Below are 23,148 nucleotides of genomic sequence, written 5' to 3'. Positions count from 1 at the left end.
ATGAGCAGCTGTGAGGGCTTCATCAAAACTCATCAGCTCATATATTTCCGATATTGCCTAAATAACGTGTCGCCTCGTAAAAGCCTTTACTTCGGTGTCTCGATAACCGAAAATAAATAATGAGGCTTACACATCAATTCTTTCCTGAATTGATGGCACTTCCTCTGCCAACAGTTCGCGTCATTGCCGAACCACCATTAACCAGTCATTCACCTAATCTTTTTGTCATAGCGACAGAGCTTCGGAAGCCGAATTTTCAATTCCGTGAACAAAACTTAAACTAAGATCTCTTGAGACCGGTTTCATTCAGTACTGATGTCGTTGGTGGAATGTTCATTTCATCAGAAAGGATATGAAAATTATACAGGAAACATTAATGAAACCCACAAGAACTAAAAGAGGCCGCATGGAAAAGAAAAGTCTATAAATATTGGCCGATCATTTGTTGAGAGGAGCGACACATTTATCATAATCGTCAACGATGAAAGTTGACAAGAAACAGTAGTCTGTTTGACAGTTCTTGCCTTTAGAACAGTCCGGAACGTATGGCGACCACCTCTTCGCCAAGTTTTCGTATAGTTGTCTGTAGCTAACGTCGGACTTGATCTTCTCAGCAACCAAATGCCAATAAGTAGCATTAAGTGGGGCAGTGGAAGGCCAGCTGACATTATAGACGTCTCTTGCAGAATATTCAAACAACCATTCAGGTTCTTTACCATCATTAGCAAAGGTTTCGTTTAATTTTGAGTAATAGTTGTAAGAATTCATAATGGAGAAGGTCTTAGAATCAACTTCATAGTATCTCCACGAGGGATTGTTTTCGACCCAAGGGGTAACGGCCTGGCCGATCCACGCCATGTTGATAACGTTATCGATGGATTTGGAGTCCTTTGCATACAGCAAATTGAATTGATCCAAGTGAGTGTGACCGAAGAAGATACCGGCAATGGTGGAAGGACTGAACCTTTCGACAATCTCACCAAATATCTTAGAAGGAAGCGGCAAGGAGTCACTGATTGGTGGAATGTGCGTGATTATCCAGACCCTCTGATCGTGTTTCTCACTTTCCACCAACTCATCGATCAAGAACTTCCATTGACCAAAAGAGTCTGGATCCGTGGCATTCCAGTAACAGTAATGATTCTTTTTGTAGAAAGCATTGGAATTTAAGGAGATAATTTTCAGATCCTCTTTCGTAGTGACGGAAAAGCCAGTGTAATGGTGTCTAGCATACTGTGCTTGCTTTCCGTCCAACCAACCGTAATCTTGGTAAATTTCAGCGAGCATATCGGCATTCCACTGAAACTTGTTAGAGAAGCCATATCCTTCTTGAGCCAGCTCACCATATGGGAAAGTGTCATGATTGCCCAGAACTGGGAAAACCGGAAGATCACCAAGACGCGACTTCATATCTCTCATGATATATTGCTCAGATTTAACAGTCATTTCGTAGTCAGTATAGGTATATTCATCGTGGTCAACCAAGTCACCAGTGAAGATAGCGAATTTAAAGTCTAAGCTTTTGTTCTTCGCAAACTCAATGACGTTGTTCAAGGAAGAGTTGATCAAAAGCTCTGGGGCGTCGCATTCATAGTGACCAAAAGATGGAGCTGGAATAGAGACATTATGGAATGGGTTCGACAATTTTGTACCACGAACAAAGCTGAAGTTTGAGTCATCGTAATGTGAGCCCTCGTAAAAAGAGTTCCATCCTAGAGAAGTATTCATAGATACGTTGCTCTTAGTGTTGATCGAGTGGGGCGTACAGCACATTGAAGTGGAACAATTGACTTCAGCGCCAACCGTGTAGTCCAGCTCAATGTGAAAGTCAGAGACATGCAAAACATTGAAAGTTTCACTGCCGTTTGAACTAGGTGCCAACATGTGCTTAGCTTGCTTCTCAGGCCACAAATGAGACATGGTCACATTTGGTGTTTTTGGCTTTGGACAAGCAGCGTTGTCCTTGTAATGACAGTACAGTTGACCATCATACCCGTAAGGGTCCATCAATTGCAACATATCAGCGAAGTTACTACCTGTAGTACTCGCATCAAGTGTGTTTCTGTGATAGTTAGTGGCACAAGTAGCCTTTGAGGCATATTTGTTATCATTACACCATTTTTCAAAAGTTGCAGGCACCAAGTCAGGTCTAACCAAAGAGAGGGACTTACCGATGGCGAGCCTGCCAACGCAAGCGCCGCAAGTGTCATTCGAGGCAGACGCTTCCTTTAGAGCTTGCGAAATTGCATTGATAACGTCCTTATCATCCATTATTTGGAAAGTATTGAGGATTCTCGCCAGCGATTCATCACCATTATTAACCGGGGAGGCTTTGACAAAGACCAAGGCATACGCCCAGAACAAAAGGGCTAAGAGTGCCATCTCTTACTGATTTTTAGCCTTTTCTTCGTGGTTTCTCTTTCATAGAACAACAGCTGATGTGAAGGGGTGACTGAGTTGCGAACCATTTATATGCCATCAACGCTGCTTCCCGCTAATGCGCGGATAAACTTCGTTTGGGCCACGTTTGGTCTTTAAGTTGAGCAATGGCACCTAAACACTTCAGCTTCCACACTCTTACACGTGCCATGGCCGGAAATTGTAAGCTGTCAACTGTTTGCATTCGACAGTTCCGCGTAGCTTTCTTACACTTTTCCTACCATATGAGTTGCTGGAGTAATATGTAACTAATAGCGACAAATTAGCTCTGAGGGGCATTCTCTGAAAAGGTCACGAGACGCGTGCCTCATATTCCTAATCCGGTAAACCGCATGCAACTTTATTCGGCAAAGGGATAATATTCGTACAATAAACTAACGAACATGGACAGTGTTTCTCCAGTCTATCAGCGTAGAAGCTGAATGATCTTCGGGCAGCAACAGTCTTGGCGAATGAGAAACATCGTCATATCAATCTGTCCGGCCTAGCTATGCGTAACTTTCTCCAATTGGCGTATGCGTTCAAATGCCCTCAGTTCTCGTTATATTGGGCATGTTGCACAGAAATTTCAAATTAGTGGCTATAACGGCTTCCGTGACCTCTTTTCCGGTCGTTCAGTTGACGGCTGTTATTTTTGATCCTTTCTTTTCCTTGCCAGAGAGACGGGGTCTGCCAATGTTCATGTTATCATTTTCGCCTTGCTAATCGTCAAATTTCGATGGTCGCTTTACTCTTGATTGCCACGCTGCGCAGTGCGGGAAAAATGCTAGACCGTCACATCTTGAGCTACCCGCGGATTATTGACTCTCGGACCGTATTTAAGAGGTTGATTAATCTACTCTCTGAGCTGCCTCTATGCGTCCTTACTCAAGATCAATCAAACTGCAGTTTTCAAAGCAAATAGAATCTTCTCCAGGCCAACAAGGCGACTTCAACCACATATAACAGAAGTTCTGACCATCACACAGTTCATTTCTGCCTCAGCTTTTTGGCTGCGAAAGGGTTGCAAGTCTTATAGCACCATCACTTCAATTGCCTGACGATAGTAGGCAAAATGGGCCGCTTCAGGCGTAGATGTAAAATGCTTTGCAGTAAGAAAAGTGCTACCGGTTTAGTAGGAGACGCGATTTAATACATTCCTTGACCTTGCCTTCGCAAAATGGCCACTAGTAGGTCACCAGACGCCATTTCATTTCCTCTCGAACAGTGGCATTAAAATGAGGATCCACCTACTCTAAAAACCGCAAAGGTAAAGCGAATACATTATCATACCCTGACTGCACAATCTAGAAACCGTAACGAAAGCTCCAACTTTCCGCTCCGTCGAAAACAGTCAAAGGCCTTGGTTTTCAGCGTCAGGGCCGCAATGCGCTAAAGAAAGATGGCTTATGTGACCATCGATGTGAATCGTTCCCTTGTGGCTGACTTAGAACATAATAGATATCGTCATTCTAAACTATCAGATGAAAGAAGACGATTTGGTTAGAAAGCAGGGCTAGACATGGGGTGAAACGATGGACAACAGTTGAATCTACAGTAAAAGAAGGTGGGATCGTCCAGCTTTGCCAATTGTGTACATTTTGAAGGAGCTTGACAGGATAACAGGGGACTAGAAGGCCTATCACACGGATTAAATGTTGTTTTGCGAAGTGGGCATACGATAGATGCGACTTAGTAATCCAATCAGGTGATTGCGCTATCGAACGGACAATGCTCGATGCATAAGGCACTGTTAAGAACTTAACTTGCTCATTTCGAAAAGGAACGCATCCACTCATGTTCCCAATCATATGTCAGCTAGGGGAGCCGCAGTCTTTAACGGCTTACTAAGATGTGCCAAGCCTAGTTACTGTAGATATGTTCGTGTCATAGCCGCATCTTGATAGCATTCATGTTTCCATGAATTGCGGTCTAAAAGCGCCTCAAGGAGCAGTTTATTGTCCAAGGACATGTCTTGTCTTGTTGAGCATCTGAAATTGGCGACACTGATGGTTATGAGTATATAAAGAGGAGCAATTGCTTCATGGCGGAGCTGCAAAGCTGTCCTTGAAGGGGTCAGAGAGCTCTGCTTAACAAACATGACGGTTCTGGTTTCCGGCGCTACCGGTTTTATTGCTCAACATATTATTAACGAGCTCTTGGTGCAAGGCTATAAAGTTGTAGGCACCGTTAGATCCCAAGAGAAGGCTGACAAGCTGTGGAAGCAGTTCGGGAACAACCCCAATTTGACCTTAGAGCTTGTAGCCGACGTCGCTGCTCCAAATGCCTTCGACAGCGTCTTCGAGAAATATGGAACAGATATTAAGGTTGTCTTGCATGCGGCATCTCCTGTCGTATTTATCACAGAGGATTACGAGAAGGGTGTGCTAACTCCGGCTGTTAACGGCACCAAGAGCATCTTCGAGGCGATTAAGAAGTATGGTGCTGAGTCTGTTGAGCGCGTGGTTGTTACATCGTCGCACGGTGCCGTGATGGACCTTGCAAAGGAGGACGATGGATCAGTTGTATACACCGAAGAGTCATGGAACCCTGCAACCTGGGAAAGCTGTCAGGTGGACGGTATAAACGCCTACTGTGGTTCGAAGAAGCTGGCAGAAGCCGCAGCTTGGGACTTTTTGCGCGAGAACAGACAGGTTGTGAAGATCCAGTTAAGCACTGTCAACCCAGTCTATGTTTTCGGTCCTCAACTCTTTGATGAAGATGTTAAGGACACTTTGAACCTTTCTTGTGAGATTATCAATGCCTTGGTTCGCAACAAGCCGGAGGCTAAGCAGATGGAGGGCTTGCACGGCAATTATATTCATGTCAGAGATGTCGCAAAGGCCCATCTCATAGCTTTTCAAAAGAAGGAAGCTATCGGGCAGAGATTGTATCTCTCTAATGGTTCATTTGTCTATCAGGATTTGCTGGATATTCTTAATGAAGATTTCCCGCAATTGAAGGGTAAGATTCCCGTTGGAAATCCGGGATCGGGTCAAGATCTCTATAAGACCTTTCCATCTATCAACAACACTAAGACTAAACACATACTCGGTTTTTCTCTCAAATCGTTGAGAGAGTGTGTACACGATACAGCAGCCCAAATTTTGAAGAAGGACGGAACTTTATAGGCTCTGCACAAATGTAAGTAAATTCGAAATAAGTCTTTTGATGCGAACAACTACAATAAGGATGGACTTGGAATGTTGCTTGATATATGAGTCTAAATGATATCTTCAGAAATAATATTTGATTCTAGAACCAGAACTCGAATCAATAAAACAGAAACTGTTTGACAAGTTGACTGGTAAGTCTTGAACCCCGCGCCAGATGGGGGGCATGCTCTATCACAGAACAGCAAACACAATAGTTGGGAAATCAAGCAATTATCATCCTTCTATCTCTCGCTTGGAGGCGAAATTTCAATGGCTCTGTGAACGAGCAGAAAGGCGAAATTGTGACAGGGGAGATTGTCTGATCGCAAACCTGAAGTACTTAGCTGATGGGAGGTCGGTCATTAGCTAGTGCCACATATTGACCCCAAGTAACTAGCTCAGTGGTGCAGTCATCTCTATGAATTTGGATTTCAATCAATGTGGGACCTTTATTGTTAGTTTTGGACTTTTCAATAGCCTCTGCTAGTTCCGCACCGGTTTTCACCTGATATCCCTTCCCATGTCCATCATCTGCGTTGAAAGCTTCGATTAGAGCGGCATAATTCCAGTTTTTGATATCGTTGTATGGCCCATCATGAATTTCCACCTCGATGGTATAGCCATAATTATTGATCAAGAAAATCAAAATTGGTTTCTTCAATCTGACCATTTGGGCAACCTCCTGGACTGTCACTTGGAAAGAACCATCTCCTACCATGGTTACTATCTGTCTGTCTGGTGCACCAACTGAGTATCCGAAACAAGCGGGGATAGACCAGCCGATGTGACCCCACTGCATTTCAGCCTCGAATTTTGCTCCTCTAGGAAGATCCATTTGAATGCCGTTAAACCAAGAGTCACCAGTTTCTGCAAAAAAAGTGGTGTTGGAGTTAAAGAGTCCTTGAATCTGGCGTGTCATTTCTTGCCTTGTCAGAGGAGCGGACGGATCTGCAGCTTCTACTAGCGGGGGTGGTGGACGCAGACGACGGTATTCAATCAAGCTTTTGTCGTTTTTCTTAACTTTCTTGGTCAATGCATCCAAAAAGTCAGCAAGCTTGATATGACCATAATAGTGACCTGAAAACTTGACCTCATCAGAATCTGCTTCGAGCCGATGAGCTGCAGGTTGAGGAGAAGTCCAACCTGCAGTGCTGTAGTCTGTGAAAACGCAACCAGCACAAATCGTTAAATCGGACCACTGCAAGATGGCATCGGCCTTTTTTGTGCTGACGTTTCCCCAATAAACACCGACGTATTGAGGATGGTCCTCTGGGAAAAGAGATTTTGCTGCCGGCATTACGGCAACTGCACATCCCAATGTTTCAGCTAGTGTCAAAAAGGACTCTTCAGCTCCGGCTGATTTCAATCTTGAACCTGCCAACATGGTAGGTTTCGAACGGCTTTCTATCAGCTTGGCAGCTGCATCGACAGCTTTGGAAAGAGTATTTGGCTCGCTCGGTAATTGATATAACAGTCCTTCTAGTGGGCCTGGTGCGGGGCAAGCCTGCGTGGCCATGTTGGTGGGAATCTCAATGTAACATGGCTTTTTCCTAGTTAAACATTTTCTGATGGCGTAATCGATCAATCTTGGTGCATCTTGTGCATGCTTAATTTGCACAGCAGCACAAGTGATTTTTTTGGCCATTTCAAACTCGTAATCAAGGTTATGAGTACCAATGGTATGGTGAATAAGATTGTGGTCGATGGACTCGTTGGTATTTGGGGATCCCACCACCAAGATGACTGGGAGGTTTTCAGCGTACGAACTACCAATTCCATTAAAGGCGGAGAATGCGCCAACGTTAAATGTCACAACGACGGCTGCGACACCTTTCGATCTTGCGTAACCCTCTGCAGCAAAAGAGCAGTTCAATTCGTTGCAGCAGTTAACCTCCTCCAGCTCAGGATGCTCTTGTAACTTATCCAATAAAGACAAATTGTAATCACCGGCGACCACAAAGTGATTCTCGATACCTACTTGTGAGAACCTTGTAGCGAGATAGCTTCCAACTGTAGTTGTCATTGAAGTTGTCAACAAAAATGTGAAGACTTGCTTTATTCACAGCGAGAAAGGTATGAGTTTCTGATCAATAAAAAAAGATTTATCTGCTGCAAGCATGCCCCATTTGATGGCCGATCGTCCATTACTTAAAACTAGTTATAGCAGCGGATTTGGGGAACAAGTATAGCTGTGCCAACTGACCAACAGCAAAACTACTCTAAGTGGCAGATCGCCAATGCCTTATTGCCGCAGTCTTGGCGGTTGATAGCAAATTAATTGTGATTGCGTATGGCAATAAGCACCCGCACCCTAAAATGGCAGGCTGCCAGGCCAAACTCTTCCTGAACTAGCAGCCTAGACAAATAAGGCAGGTTACCATGGAAACTGATCGAACAGAAAACCGAGTAGCTTAAACTATACAAACTTTAAAACCATAAAGAAATTTCTTACTCGCAGCCGGCCTGCTTGCAGACTGACTTGATAATTTCAGCAGACTTTTGTACTGCTTTCATCTCTTCATCCTGGAGTGGTAATTTTACCACATGTTGAGCACCGTTGCAGCCGACTTTAACAGGAACGCTCATCGAAATATTTTTGACGCCATAATAGTCACCTACTGTTGACACAGGGAGCAAAACGCCTTCATCTTTCAATATAGCACTCACAATTTGGGCTAGACCTGCAGCTGTACTATAAGCAGTGGAGCCTTTGCACTCAATGATCTTGCTAGAGGCATCGCGCGTCTGTTCGTAAATCTTGTGCAAGGCCGCTTTGTCATAATTGGTCCCAGACTGCTCGCAGTAATCCGAAAGTCTCATACCGGCAATCGATGCCAAGGACCAAACAGGAACTTGGCTATCTCCATGTTCACCCACTACGAAAGCGTTGACATCTTTAGAGGAGATCTTGAAGTATTTGCCCAAATTGCATTTGAATCGAGCCGAGTCCAATAGCGTCCCAGACCCTATGACGCGTTGAGCAGGGAAGCCTGACAATTTCTGGGCGAGCGAAGTCATAACGTCTACTGGATTAGTGGCAATGAGTAAGATGGCTTCGGGAGAACTCCTAGCAATCTTGGGGATCACATCTTGCATGATCTTAGCATTTTCAGAAACCAGATCCATTCTGCTTTGTCCTGGTTTCTCATTCTCACCGCCGGCGACGATTACGATTGCACATCCGGCACAGTCCTCGCATTTTCCCACTCGGATTTGCGTTTCACAAGAGAAAGGTACTGCATGACACAAATCCATACATTCTCCCTCAGCCTTCTTTTCACTGATATCAATCAAAATGATTTCAGCTGCCAAGCCTTTAAGCAGCAGTGTGTATGCAGTGGCCGATCCTAGATTGCCAACTCCGACCACAGCGATCTTACCCGGTTTGCACTCCATCTTCGAAGACATTTTTAGTACTTGCTTAGATGGTTAACAAAACGGCATTTGAAACATTACCCATCACTCGTAGACATAGCCTCTTTTATATTATTGGATTCACTACCAATACCCTGTAATGGCACTTCTGTTCATACCCTTAGGCCCTTAAAAACTTATTCTCTGCTCAAAGTCGTACTCTGTCCCCGCATCGCAGTGCCCAATCCTTGTGTTTGCCATTGCTACTCTGCCAGTTGGTATCGGTGGCTTGAACCGCAAGAAGTATGTATTTGGGTTAGCATTTCTTGCGTTGCTACTGTAATCATCGTTTCATTTTGCAGACAATGCGGTGTTTCCATGACAACCGATGATCAGCTTTGGTAAGAAAAAAAAAAGTTGATTAAGTATGAAGGTTGTCGGGGGAAAAAACAAGGGAACCTTCGCACCCTTTCTTGTAGGATTTAGCAGCTACGCATTGTACCTGAGCGTTTTCGCACAGAAGCGGCACCGTTGAGAGCATAGCAAATTTGATTCTCCATCTTATTTGAACGAGTAATCGTTTTTCGCTCTTCAACCGATCTGTAGTGTCTCTTAGCTTAGTTCACGAATTCGATCGCCTGGTAGGTGATTCTTTGAATGCGAAGAATAGCTGCAATTGTCTGCACACTTAGAAGTTCTTTATCAAAAGCGAACTAGAGAGCAGGATTAGCCAGGCTACTGATTAAAAGTAACGCTCAGTAACGTATTACTGGCTCTGAGGTATTGACTATTAAAATCCGAACTTGAGATTTACACAGAGCGCTATATAGGAGTATTAATTGGCGAGGTATGTCTATCTATCCTGTTATCATCAGCCGCTATATTCCAGAGAGTCAATGCTGAGGTCCTTTTGAGACACAGAAGGGATGCCTGCAAGATGCAAATTCATCGTTAGGTTTCCGAGTAAGGAGCGTAAAACATGTCCAACACCCTCCTCGCCTCCCAAAACCAAACCGTAGACGTAGGGTCTACAGACAAGGACCACAATAGCCATCGCCTTTGCAATGTCAGCACCGCAGCGAACACCAGAATCGAAAATAATATCCGTCTTCTTTCCACCGCTTTAACGATCTTAACCAGACAGTCTAAAGATGCGGGTCCACCATCTTGCTGTCTACCAGCGTGATTGGATATGATAATCCCTTCGATTCCGGACTCTACAGCATGCTTTGCATCTTGGACTGACTGAATCCCCTTCAAAACGATGGTTCATCCCAATGCTCACGCAAGAACGCTGTGCAAGTCTTCTTCAACTTGTTTGCCATGTTTTGCTTTGAAGTGGCTAATGGTCAGAAAACCCGAGCGCTGTTCCTATGCTGTCAGAACGCAGAAATGGATTGTAGCCATTGTTCAGGTCGCTTGGACGCCATCCAAGTTAGTAAGTATTCAATTCACGAAAAGAGCACTAAAGAAATTTGCTTGGCAGAACTGTAAATATGCGGAATCTGTTCCCTGGCGGCCGCCTTAGCAACGGCAATTTCCCCGTCAGGATTGAAAATACGCAATACTCCGACTGGCGCAGTTGCTATCGGTGATGGTAATTCCCGTCCGAATAAATTGATTTTGAGGGAAGGATAGGACGTGGTGTTCACCAAGCGCTGCGGCACGATCGACCATTTCTTAAAGGCCTCCTATGTCTCACTGCTGGCATTTCCGCAAACGTAACCGAGCGCCTCTTGTGACATGCGATTTTTTGCAAGGCCTTCCCACTCGTTGCTTTGGAAGGAAAATGTGGGGGTGTTCATAGTTAAGACCGCGTCCGTAGACGGTGGCCATATATTGCAATGGGCTTCCGGCAGGTGTCTCGAGAAATTCCATTTTAGAATCAGCTAATTCAAAGAATTAATGAGGGGAGAAAATTGAAACGATGATTGGGCTATCGTGGGCTTACTTTGATTTTCTTACTGGCATATTGGTATGCCTTTGTATATGGCAGATAGTTCACCATTCATCTGGCCTTTGCTTTTTGGCTTCTCTTTGTTTGGATTCCTTCGTTTCTCAAGCGGATCTGTGAGTAGTCAGGTCTTTCCATCAACTCTTGACGCTCTTCCAATTAGTGTATGGGGGAGGTAAGCGGGCATGGCGTGGGACATTGACGTAATTTTTTTGCCAAGAAATCATTTGTGTGCCTATGACGACGAGCTGAGATCGAAAAGCTGCAGGCCGTCTGTATAACTCTTTGTCGCTGAGATCTGCAGGCTAATGATAATTAGGCATCTGAAGCGTTTCATCTTTGAATTATTGTTATCAGTGCGCTCCAAAAAGAGCTTCTTTCAGGTAGAAGAGCACTGCTCGTCGCAAAAGGTCTAGATCACCTTGCGGCCGAGACGAACCCAAATCAGTGCTAACACTTCGGATATAGCTCCTGTCTGAAATCTAGCGATGGCTTTATCTGGGTGGCACTTCTGGGGCTCAATTCCTGCCAAAAAGAACATTAGGCCGGAGAGGCAGTGTCCTTCCCTCAGATGATCCGGTAGATTTGCGAGATCATTACTGAAGACAAACCAAGCGATCTCTAGTGGCAAGTAATTTTGAAGGATTGCGTTTCCCAGAGAGCTGAAAAATGCGACTCCTATGACAGCGCCTTTTGCCCTATGCGATACTCTGGTTATTACTGGCTTGGCCAATCAAGGTGCCGCCTGATTTTACAACTTAAGTTAGCTGGCGAGGTCAGTTCGTATCCTAATCGAAGACATTCAACCTCTAAGCCACCTACAGTCGCTTAGTAAAGTTTAGTATTACTTTGAGCATTGCCCCCGCGCGTGCTCTCGATTTGATACCCGTAGTTACTGTAGGCTGAAGTTGCACAATGCGCAGTTCCGCGGAACGATTTTAGCGGGGGTTTGACGCTTGCCAAGATTAGTTGTAACAGATCAAGGAATACAGGCTACTAACAATAACTGATTACTAATAACTGCTTAGTGACGTTATATTACCAGAGGCTGTGAAATCGAACCTCCCAGGTAAAAAGAAGGCTGCTGAACGAGCGTTGTTGTCCACCCCTTAGAGGTTTTTGAGAGATTATGTTTCGATGAAAATCATATAAAAGGATACGTCTCAGCAGTCGATAGAGCTTGGCGTACTCCGAGAGAAGACCATCCAATCACTCAGAAGCTTCCGAACCATTTCATCATGTCTGAGTTGTTTGCACCCGCACCTGAACCTCCTACAGAGTTGGGCCGCTTAAACCTTTTGTCGAAAACCGCTGGCATCAAAGTTTCTCCTTTGGTCTTTGGAGCTATGTCGATTGGGGAAGCATGGTCTGAGGCTGTGGGATCAATGGACAAGGAGAGTAGCTTTAAATTGCTAGACGCATACTACGAAGCGGGTGGGAACTTTATCGACACGGCGAACAACTACCAGAATGAAGAGTCCGAAGCTTGGCTTGGCGAATGGATGGAGTCTAGGAAAGTTCGCGACCAGCTGGTGATCGCTACAAAGTTTACAGCCGATTACAAATCCTACGAAGTGGGCAAAGGCAGGAGTGCGAATTTTTATGGAAACAATAGGCGCAGTCTGCACGTAAGTGTGCGCGACTCCTTGAAGAAGCTGAAGACGGACTGGATCGATATCCTGTATGTTCACTGGTGGGACCATATGACTTCGATAGAGGAGTTGATGGATAGCTTGCACGTTCTGGTGCAGCAGGGTAAAGTTTTGTACCTAGGAGCTTCTGACACACCAGCATGGGTCGTGTCTGCCGCTAACTATTACGCTGTGTCGCACGGTAAGACTCCGTTCAGTGTTTATCAAGGCAGATGGAACGTTATGCTCAGAGATTTCGAACGAGAGATCCTTCCAATGGCCAAGCATTTCGGTATGGCGCTCGTGCCCTGGGACGTTCTTGGTGGGGGAAGGTTCCAGAGCAAAGAATCCATCGAGGAGCGTAAAAAGCGTGGAGAGAAATTGCGGTCGTTTGGTCAGCCTCCTGAGCAGACAGAGTTGGAAGTGAAGATCAGTTCTGCTTTGGAGAAAGTTGCCAAAGAACATGGCACGCAGTCCGTGACAGCTATTGCTCTTGCGTATATCAGGTCCAAAGGAACCAACGTCTTCCCGCTTGTGGGAGGCAGAAAGGTTGAGCATTTGAAAGATAACATTGCAGCTTTATCGATCAAGCTGACTCCAGAACAAGTCAGCTACCTCGAGAGTGTTGTTCCCTTTGATATCGGGTTCCCCACAAGTCTTATTGGTCAGAACCCAGCCATCTCGGGGGAGCTTGCTTTCCTTTCTGCATCTTGTTATAAGCTAAACCTTGATTCCTTGCAGTTCAAATGATTGGGACTGAAGCTTGGACTATAGTGTTGCTCAGATTAAAAGCTAGTTCTCTGAACCAATATACTATGCTACAGATATGTCGCGATAAATAAGTTTTACCAGATTACGATTTGAGTGGGAAGTTGGTTTTGAATTGGCACAGTATATATGCAATATATTGAGTCCAGCGAAGGAATCGGCCATAAAGTTGGCCTTTCAACTGGATCTAGATCGAGTCATTGTTGGGGAATCAGAAGGAATCGTACGCTTAAAATAAAGAGAGCGGAGACTATTTTAAAACAAGAGCCTTTCGCTTCACAGAAAGACAAGCAAACTTAAAGACAACTCTGGTCAAGAGTAGATCTAAATAGCGAATAAGGTCAGCTGCCTTATATCTAATTGTCTCAATTCAGTCAGAACGAGTAATTATCAAGAGGTGCTTCATCTTTAATTTTCTCCCATAGCTTGTCTATCTCAGAGACAATATTTGCGGGTAAAGGACCCTCAGAGATGGCTTCTGCAGTGTCAGTAACTTGATCAGCGTTCCTGCCTCCAATAATAACGGCGTCTCCAAATTTGCCAGAGAGTACCGAATTATGCACAACCCATCTGTAGGCCAGACGAGCTTTTGATGTGCCCACCTTCTGTGCCAATTTGTCCCACTCATCAAGCGCTGTCAAAAGTGCGGGCCTGCTGTACAACTTGAGATAGATCTGCCCAACAGGAGTGTTTGGATCGAATCTACCTTCGCCGTTCTTGATATCATCAACGCTCCTTGCTAAGAACCCTCCGGCAATAGGAGAATATGCATAAAAAGCGATGTTGAGCTTTCTCAACAAAGGAAACAGCTCAGATTCAGATCTACGAGCCACGGCATTGTAATTACCTTGGTAAACGGTTGGTAGAACGTAACCCTTACTCTTGGCGTAGTTGTATACTTGCTCGACGTCCTTGGCCGGAAAGTTTGAAAGACCAAACTTCTTGAACTTTCCTTGTTGGTGCAATTCGTTGATCGCATCAATAGTTTCCTCGATTTCTGTATCGCGGTCGGGACAGTGAAGATAGAAAATTTCGACACTTTCAACTCCTAGTAAACCAAGCGACTCTGCAATTGATTCTTGAATTCCTTTCTTCGTCAAGCTACCATCAGAAAATCCTCTAGCCTTGGTGTCTATCACAAATTGCTCAGGTAAGTGTAGCTCACCGATGGCTTTCTCGCTTCCTGGATAAATTCTGGCGGTATCCACTTCTTTGATACCATTCTTGTTCAAAGCTTCAACTATTTTGGATGACTCCTCATGGGGAAGTGTACCGAATGGGTATCCCCCGTAGACGATTTTAGGCGAATTTGACATTGTAATGTGATCCTTATGTCGGGCATGAGACTGTAGTGTATAATGGGTGGCAAACTACAGTCCTCTTATAGGTGAAATATCCGTAACAGAAGAACCACACTTTCAACATCCTCGATGCCTGCTTAGTAATGAGATATGTCGGTGAAGACCGTGCTATATCCTTTTACTCCCATAACACGGACCTTAAATGGACTTTTGGTTCTGAAAAGATCTCCCACCTTCTTTGATGAACTATAGTACTGCATTTCCTGGAGGCAAAAAGGCGCTTTTAACGAGCTCATAGTGAGCATGATATGCTAATCAATCAGTGCCGATATCATAGCCTATGCTGAACCGAAGGTGCTGGTGCTGGTTGCGTCATATGGTAATATAGTGGCTCTGCCGAAGGCAGAACATGGCCGGAATCGATGTAACACGAAGCCTCGATGGGACTGACGGAGGCTGAGTCTTTGCATGGTTTAGCACAGCGCGAGTGCTATATGGGTGTACGTTTCTCGAGTCCTGGCAAATGATACAACCGCTTCAAATGTATCAAAACTGTGCCGTAGATGACACTGACATGGCCACTTATCCGCGATCCTCTGAAATTCAGTGTACAGCGGACTGCTCGATGGGCAAGTTGCGAGATGTGCATCAGGTACGTGACTGATAATACAAACCACTATTTGCTACCGTTTAGCCATCATCTCAGCGCGTCGTCGATGCATGAGCCTTACCTGTTAAGGCTCTCTAAAGTGAACTTGAACTCAAAAGTCCTGCTAAGCGTGCGCTTTAAGGTCCCAGCGTATCTATCACTGCCAATAACATGACAGAATGGGAAATATGATCGAGATGGAAGAACGTGAGGAAGTCTGGGAAAGCACGCCAGAAGGAAGGGCTCTCAGAGGGCACTCATTCACGAACGGGGGAACGATGTCAACGGTAAATGTTTTCAGATATTCTTGTTTGGAATCAGAAGTTCGCAGCCACGCAAAGTGAATTCAGATGTCATGTTTAAACTAAGATCACCTTTGGATTCTTACTGTGGAAGCTTCGAGAAATATCGTTCGGTAGTGTGAGAGGGCTTTACAGTTTAATTAACTGGTATTGAGTTTAACTTTGCGACATGAGAATGTGGACGGAACGCTGATCAGCTCTAAGTGCGAAAACCGTTGAAACCTGTCATTGAGGGGGTACCAAGCTCGACACAGAAGTGCTAGAAACGGATCGACGAGTAGTCGGGAGATCGTCACATTCTACCGTGACATCTTTGATGTGCTACGTATGTGACTTCAACATAAGGGCAGTACATCTTACAAATAATTGATATGCTTCAACATTTCATCCAGCGAAGCCTCGGCATAACACTACAGGAGCAGAAAAATTATTTTCTCTGTTTGCTGACTTGTGTTTTAGAGCTAGGTTCAGCACTACTTCCACAGAGGACGCTGAAAGTCCGCTCTTTTACAAAGGCCCGCAGAGTTCCCTGACATCTGGAAATGTCATCCGTTAAAGATTAGATCCAAAATTTTGGGACTGCCTATGCAATTTACTGATGACCCGCCGTTCTGTGGAGATTCATGAAGTCAGTTGTCTAATACTACGTAAGGGGTTAAAGATAAGATGAGCCATTTTTCCTAACATTTTCCATGTCAGAAGTTTTATCTTTCATTTTGAACCAAACATCTCATCTTCATTGCCATATTACTCATATCTATTAGAGAGCCTCAAGAATTAGTACGGGGATCAGATATCGCCGCAGGATTTGACTACCTCTTCAAGGACATTTCTTGAAGTACTATGATCAATGATATCGGCCAGCAAGTTATCTCTCAAACCATGCTCGGATTGTATAATACTCAAAGATCGGACTTGAGCAGCTACACAGATCTTCTGCGAGCATTTGCAGCAAAGTTCCCGATGCAAACCAAAGTATGACTTGGTAATGCATTGCCTCAAATCTGTGCAAACAACGCAGCACACGAAAGATTTACCAATAAGTTATTGGTTACTAGGTAAAATCGAGCCGCGGCTAATGTTGTACTCGAATGGTGGTTAGAATGTAATCAAATGTCGAGTTTGTAACTATGAGAGATCTCATTATTTCAGTTGAAGTAAAGCACGGTCAGAAGCGATGGACAAGTGTTGATGTTCACGCCCATACATCCTTTAGCAAAGTCTTAAAAATGACATCGAGATAACAGTGATCCCCACTGACATCAGAGATGATTTAGGCGTTGTGTGAAAATCATTAAATTTCCCTGGCTTTAACATCAGGAGGAACACCGCAGTGTGAAGTTTACACCGTAGATGTGTGTTCGGATGGTACAATGGTTGCTAGAGGAGGAGCCGACGGAAAAGTGCGGATATGATCTGTGCAAGATATATCGAAGCGATAAAAGAAAGCAGCACGAAGCAAGCTACTGCTGATGAGATCAAGAGACCGCTTGCCAGCATGGGTCGTCATACGGGGTCAGTTACACTGCTGAAGTTTTCACCTGGCGGAAGGTAGCTTGCAAGCGGTTCAGATGATCGTATCCTTCTTATTTGGGCAAAAGAGGAAGAAAACCGTAGTGAGCCTGTTTTTGGATCTGAGTACGAGCGGGAACACTGGACAGTCCGCAGAAGGCTTGTAGGGCATGATAATGACAATCAAGATATATGCTGGGCTCCTGATTCTAGCATTCTAGTTAGCGTTAGTTTGGATGGATCAATCATTATTTGAAATGGAGTTAACGCTTGAGAAAATTAAGAGATTTGACGTACGTCAATCACTGGTAAAGGGAATAATCTTTGATCCAGCCAACAAGTATTTCGCTACTGCTTCAGATGATAGAACTTTGAAAATATTCAGATATCATAAGAGCGGTGATTGCGCGATTACCATTGAACATATTATAACGGATCCTTTCAAAGCTTCGCCTCTTACCACATACTTCAGGAGGCTTTCGTGGTCGCCTGATGGTCAACATATTGCTGTGCCGAACGCAACTAACGGCCCCGTCAGCTCTGTAGTGATTGTAAATCGGGACACATGGGAAACTGAAATCAGTCTGATTGGACATGATGCTCCAATAGAGGTTGTTGGGTTTAACCCAGGCTGTTTGACTGCAATGCCACCGAGGCCGCAGTGGAGCCTAAGGATGAGAAGGGACCGAAACGACTTCCAGAAAAGGAACTTGAGTCAGTCGTTGCTACAGCTGGTCAGGATGAATCTTTGGCTGTACAAGCAAGGTAGACCAATTTTCGTGGCCCATGAACCGCCCAATGCGTCAATTACGGACATGGCATGCACGCCGGATGGAACTATGTTTGTTTATCACATTGTTGGATAGTTCGATCACGGTTATCGCTCTCGAGGACAAGGAATTAGGGAACGCCAATTCTTATCGTTTGTTGGCCGGTATCGGCCCGGGTTGCCGGTACCGGCGATTTTTTGGCTCTTCTCTTCTAAGAACTCTGTAGCCGCCAGCAAGTGAAAAATCAGTCACAGTGATGGCTTGGCGGTCTGGCGATAACCTTTCGCAGTAAGCATGGTGTGCGATGTAGTTGGAGTAGACTCAAGTGTTTTAGAGTAAGGCTGTTGGAGTAGGGAGGGCAGTCCGTATTTAAAAGGAGCTCTCAAATGATTCAGGGACTAAATTTCCATCGAATAGCTCAATAAGAGGTCAAGAGACTTTTTGAAATTGGAAGTCAATAATATCTTTTTATCGATCATGACTTCGAGATCACCCAAAGGTCCAAGAACTCTTTACGACAAGGTCTTTGAAGACCATATTGTTCATGAAGAAGAAGGCGGTTCTACTTTGATTTATATCGACAGACATTTGGTTCATGAAGTTACTTCTCCTCAGCCTTTTGAAGGTCTAAAGAACGCCGGTAGAAAAGTGAGGAGAACTGACTGTACTTTGGCCACAGTAGACCATAACATTCCAACCATGTCAAGAAAGAACTTCAAATCTACTGCCACTTTCATCAAAGAGGCTGATTCTCGTCTTCAAGTTCAAACCCTTGAGCAAAATGTCAAGGATTTCGACGTTACCTTCTTTGGTATGACCGAATCGAGACAAGGTATTGTTCACGTTATTGGTCCCGAGCAGGGATTCATCCTGCCAGGTACAACGGTTGTTTGTGGTGATTCTCATACATCCACTCACGGTGCCTTCGGTACTTTGGCTTTTGGTATCGGTACATCCGAAGTTGAACACGTCTTAGCTACCCAGACTATCATCCAGAACAAGTCAAAGAATATGAGAGTCTTAGTGGAAGGTGATTTGAGCCCTGGCATCACTTCCAAAGACTTGATGTTGCACATCATTGGTGTCATCGGTACCGCTGGTGGTACTGGTCACGTCATTGAGTTTGCTGGTAAGGCAATCGAGCAATTGAGTATGGAGGCTCGTATGTCCATGTGTAACATGTCTATCGAAGCCGGTGCTAGAGCTGGCATGATTAAGCCAGATCAGATAACTTACGAGTATTTGAAGGGTAAACCACTTGCTCCAAAAGGCGCTGAGTGGGATAAAGCTGTGGCCTACTGGAACACTTTACATACTGACGAAGGTGCTAAGTTCGACCATGAAGTGATTATTAATGCTTCTGACATTATCCCAACAATTACATGGGGTACTTCTCCTCAAGATGCCTTACCTATCACAGCTTCTGTGCCAGACCCTGCTCGAGTTTCTGATCCAATCAAGAAGTCCGGTATGGAAAGAGCTTTGAAATACATGGGACTCACTCCAGGCACGGCATTGAAGGATATCAGCATTGATAAGGTCTTTATTGGTTCGTGTACCAACTCTCGTATTGAAGACCTGAGAAATGCCGCTGTTGTGGTTAAAGGTTACAAGTTGGCCGACAATGTTAAATTAGGTATGGTCGTTCCTGGTTCAGGCTTGGTCAAAGCACAGGCCGAGAAAGAAGGTCTGGACAAGATTTTCGAAGCGGCGGGATTTGAATGGAGAGAAGCGGGTTGTTCTATGTGCTTAGGTATGAATCCAGATATTTTAGACCCTGAGGAACGTTGTGCTTCTACTTCTAACAGAAACTTCGAGGGCCGTCAAGGTGCTAACTCCCGTACTCACTTGATGTCGCCAGCCATGGCTGCAGCTGCCGGTATCGCCGGTCACTTTGTTGATATCAGAGAGCATGTCTACAAAAACAATGACTCTGCCAAGCTCTCAATTTCTCAAGAAGACGACAAGGCATTACAAGAGCACGAAAAAGAGCCCCTGCAACCTGCGGAGGAACAAATCAATGATATTCCAGTTTCCCAGGAGACTAAGATTGAGTCTGCCCCAGCAGGTATGAAGCCGTTCCTAACATTAGAAGGTATTGCTGCTCTGTTAGATAAAGCCAATATCGATACTGACACGATTATTCCAAAACAGTTTTTGAAAACCATTAAAAAAACGGGCTTGAAGGCTGGTTTGTTTTTCGAATGGCGTTTCAACAAAGGTCAAGAGCACAATCTGAAACAAACCGACTTTGTGTTGAATGTTGAACCATATACGAACGCTGAGATTCTTGTTGTTACTGGTGACAATTTTGGTTGTGGTTCCTCGAGAGAGCACGCACCATGGGCTCTGAAGGACTTCGGTATCAAGTGCATAATAGCCCCATCTTTCGGTGATATCTTTTACAACAATTCATTCAAGAATGGATTATTACCCATCAGACTTGACCAAAATGTTATTCTTAATAAATTGGTACCACTAGCAAAGGCAGGTGAACGTATCATTGTTGACTTGCCTAATCAGAAGATTGTCGATACTAGGGGTAATGAGCTAGTCGGCCACTTCGACGTCGAGAGCTTCAGAAAGCACTGTCTAGTAAATGGTCTTGATGACATTGGCTTGACATTACAGAAAGAGGAATTCATTTCCAAGTACGAGGATATAAGAAAGGAGAAATTTTCTTTCTTGGAGGGTGGTTCCAAGTTGATTAGCCCTGTAAGAGGTGCTAAAAAGAGTCCATTTGGGGTTACTGCTCAAGAGTGGTGAGCATTGTTGCTGGAATCAGCAAAGGATTTTGGTCATCTCATCGGAAGTTGAATACTCTTTTTTCACTTCTGTTATTTATTATTTATATCTTTAGATTAATCTGAATTCAATACATCGTCTCTTCTCTAAGCGGCAAGATCATCAGGAATGCCAAGATTAACCTCAGACGCCAACGTAAGAAAACCATTGATAAGAAGGTTTCTTTCGAATTGGACTCAAGTAGCGCAGCGGATTACAAAAGAGCGTCAAGTTACAGGACAAAGCAGTTGATGAGTATGCATTCCTCCTGTGCTGTTTAATAAAGCATGTTAACCACATATGTCTCTAAAGATGGCATTGCCAAGAACAGACTTGTTGCCAAATCACTGAATGTGTTCAGAACTGCTGGGTATTAGGCATTACCATAACATGCTACATGCTAATATTTTACCTTGAGAACGGATCATATTAGTCTGCTGTCGCTCCAGAACAAGAATGAGCCAGCCCGGAGAGTACAGGGACATGATCTAGCCACCTAGAATACCTTGCCGACCCTATGAATGTAGTTGCAGACGCAATATCGCGTGCGGTACACGTTTTAGCACCTGAACTTCCTGCTTCCCTGAATCCTGAACAATGGAAACTGGATATAAGTCCCTGCCACTATGTGACGCTGCTCTGATGCACATGGGAGTGCCCCAGACATTTCCGCTTTGCAGAGTCACCATGGTTTACGCTGTCAGGCTTGTTCCTTAACCAATGGTCTGGTTGTCAGGTACCAAGGTCATACCCTATAACTGTGGTCTGAAGATTATGGTTTGACCCCAGATTCGGTACTGGTGGCCTAATGACTGATGTGCAACATAATCAGCTGCTGTGAATGGAATGGAGCATTGAAGCACATGCTTCCACTCTGTATTTAAGGAGATAGAAGTAAGCAAGTTCGAGAGTCTCTTCTATTAACCACCTGTAAAGCAACATCTGGTCATTCAGCAATGCGAACATAAAGCCTAAGACTTGTAGTTTGGCAGTCAAAAATTAAGCTTTCTGACTACCATTTGCAACTGATCTGCGTCCCTGTTTCTGGTGCAGGGGCATGCCAGGTTCAGCGTACAGAGTGGCGGGAAGATCCTACTTCACTTTCACTTGACACAAAAAGCTATCATTGGCAACTCAGCAAGGCAGGCATGTCATGCAACATCAAGTATAGACTCACAGGTCGACAATTAGCAATACCTTGCTTGAGCTGTTTGAAGCGCCAGATATTTTGACAGCCATCTGCGTCCAACAGGGCCAGAAAATTTTCGATCCAAGACCAAAGTCTGGGTAACAGGGCCAAGGTCCGTAGAAGGGGACATCAGGTTATCCCGCGGAAACGAAAACTCCGAGATCAGATAAGACTACCGTTATCAGCGACTCCCAATCTCCGAGATGAGATAAGAAACCGTAATCAACGAGGAGAGAAACTCCGGTCGGCGGCTAATTTAGGGGAACTTCTCCGCATGACCATGCGTCATCAAGAATGTCTGGGGTTAATAATTCCGGGGAAAATTCCGGAGTTTCTTGGATGACATCCATCACGTGGGAAGAAGCCAGACTCGGACCAATAGTAAAAGGGAGAAGTCTCGGTACACGTTGATCAGATTCACCAGGTAATAGGAGCTGATTTCTCACTGTAGTTTAGTAGCTGAGCAGTTTAGGTTGGGGTTGCGGACCAAATACATGTTTAACTGGACAAATAGAGCATTTGGAGGACCAAACAAAGAGTCGATGAAACAGAAACAAGATCAGTTCTGAGCAAGATGAAGTGATAAACATGTACGCCTGTTTTGATATATAGTAGTGCTCGACGCGGCAGACGCGCAAGGAGGGAATGTTTGGGCCAAATGTGCTGAGGTAAGTGCCACATCTGGCGATAAACTGTTTCTGCCATATCGAGCAGCGCCTGTCCAGACGGCTGGGAGGCTGCTTTTCTATTTGAGAGAGGAAAGCAACAACATAAACATGTACGACTGTTATGCCAGGGGAGATATCGTCGCTCCGCGTGTTATTTGATGTCTGTCGATATGAGGTTGCTTTTCCTATTTGGGAACCGTCCACGTGACAGCAAGGAGATAGCCCTGGAGGGATGAGATGATGCCATCCCGGAGTAGAACAAAGAGACGAGTGATTGATGAAGATGGAGCCAGGCTAGTTTATCCGTAAGATAAGAGGAAGGATGTTGTGGAGATATTGTTTATCGAGGAGAATTCGGTAAAGAAGAGAGCAGGTCGGTCGCGTTTTTAGCGTTGTAAGGATGTGGTGGAATGTTGAGATGAATGATGGGTGAGGGGGAGAGAAGAGAAGAGAAGAGAAGAGAAGAAGGACGAGAGAGGACGAGATGAGAGGGAGAGGGAAAGAAGAATGAGAGGAGAAAGAAGGAAGGGTGAAAGGGAGAGGGATAGGGTGAAGGTATGTGGTCGGGTGGAAGGGTAGAAAGAGATGGGGGGAGAGAGAAGGAATGATGAGAGGAGGAAAGGGTGGAAGGATAGGGTGGGAGGAGGTGAGGAGGGGAAGATGGGGTGGAAGGAAGGAAGGGGTTGAAAAGGA

At 44.7% G+C, this 23,148-nt stretch overlaps 7 protein-coding genes across 7 annotated transcripts; 3 read left to right on the top strand and 4 right to left on the bottom strand.

The window, feature by feature from the left end:
- Positions 1–438: 438 nt before the first annotated feature.
- On the bottom strand, positions 439–2,382 carry HG536_0F00160 (uncharacterized protein; the record flags this gene model as incomplete). Its single annotated transcript, XM_037284470.1, has 1 exon — positions 439–2,382. One exon carries the CDS (start codon positions 2,380–2,382, stop codon positions 439–441), a length of 1,944 nt encoding a protein of 647 aa, XP_037140366.1.
- Positions 2,383–4,517: 2,135 nt separating this feature from the next.
- On the top strand, positions 4,518–5,549 carry HG536_0F00150 (SDR family oxidoreductase; the record flags this gene model as incomplete). The annotated part of the gene is made up of 1 exon (XM_037284469.1): positions 4,518–5,549. One exon carries the CDS (start codon positions 4,518–4,520, stop codon positions 5,547–5,549), a length of 1,032 nt encoding a protein of 343 aa, XP_037140365.1.
- Positions 5,550–5,913: 364 nt separating this feature from the next.
- Positions 5,914–7,596, bottom strand: HG536_0F00140 (alpha-keto acid decarboxylase family protein; the record flags this gene model as incomplete). The annotated part of the gene is made up of 1 exon (XM_037284468.1): positions 5,914–7,596. One exon carries the CDS (start codon positions 7,594–7,596, stop codon positions 5,914–5,916), a length of 1,683 nt encoding a protein of 560 aa, XP_037140364.1.
- Positions 7,597–8,021: 425 nt separating this feature from the next.
- HG536_0F00130 (uncharacterized protein) lies at positions 8,022–8,981 on the bottom strand (the record flags this gene model as incomplete). The annotated part of the gene is made up of 1 exon (XM_037284467.1): positions 8,022–8,981. One exon carries the CDS (start codon positions 8,979–8,981, stop codon positions 8,022–8,024), a length of 960 nt encoding a protein of 319 aa, XP_037140363.1.
- A 3,138-nt stretch (positions 8,982–12,119) lies between these two features.
- HG536_0F00120 (aldo/keto reductase) lies at positions 12,120–13,262 on the top strand (the record flags this gene model as incomplete). The annotated part of the gene is made up of 1 exon (XM_037284466.1): positions 12,120–13,262. One exon carries the CDS (start codon positions 12,120–12,122, stop codon positions 13,260–13,262), a length of 1,143 nt encoding a protein of 380 aa, XP_037140362.1.
- A 392-nt stretch (positions 13,263–13,654) lies between these two features.
- On the bottom strand, positions 13,655–14,596 carry HG536_0F00110 (aldo/keto reductase family protein; the record flags this gene model as incomplete). The annotated part of the gene is made up of 1 exon (XM_037284465.1): positions 13,655–14,596. One exon carries the CDS (start codon positions 14,594–14,596, stop codon positions 13,655–13,657), a length of 942 nt encoding a protein of 313 aa, XP_037140361.1.
- A 3,695-nt stretch (positions 14,597–18,291) lies between these two features.
- Positions 18,292–20,580, top strand: HG536_0F00100 (3-isopropylmalate dehydratase; the record flags this gene model as incomplete). Its single annotated transcript, XM_037284464.1, has 1 exon — positions 18,292–20,580. The coding sequence occupies one exon, from the start codon at positions 18,292–18,294 to the stop codon at positions 20,578–20,580; it is 2,289 nt and encodes a 762-aa protein (XP_037140360.1).
- Between the last annotated feature and the right edge of the window lie 2,568 nt (positions 20,581–23,148).

This window comes from Torulaspora globosa, chromosome 6 (assembly GCF_014133895.1).
Source record: "Torulaspora globosa chromosome 6, complete sequence".
In the NCBI taxonomy this organism is placed as follows: domain Eukaryota; kingdom Fungi; phylum Ascomycota; class Saccharomycetes; order Saccharomycetales; family Saccharomycetaceae; genus Torulaspora; species Torulaspora globosa.
Note: the sequence above shows the minus strand (reverse complement) of the source record. Positions and strands in the feature narration are given on the sequence as shown.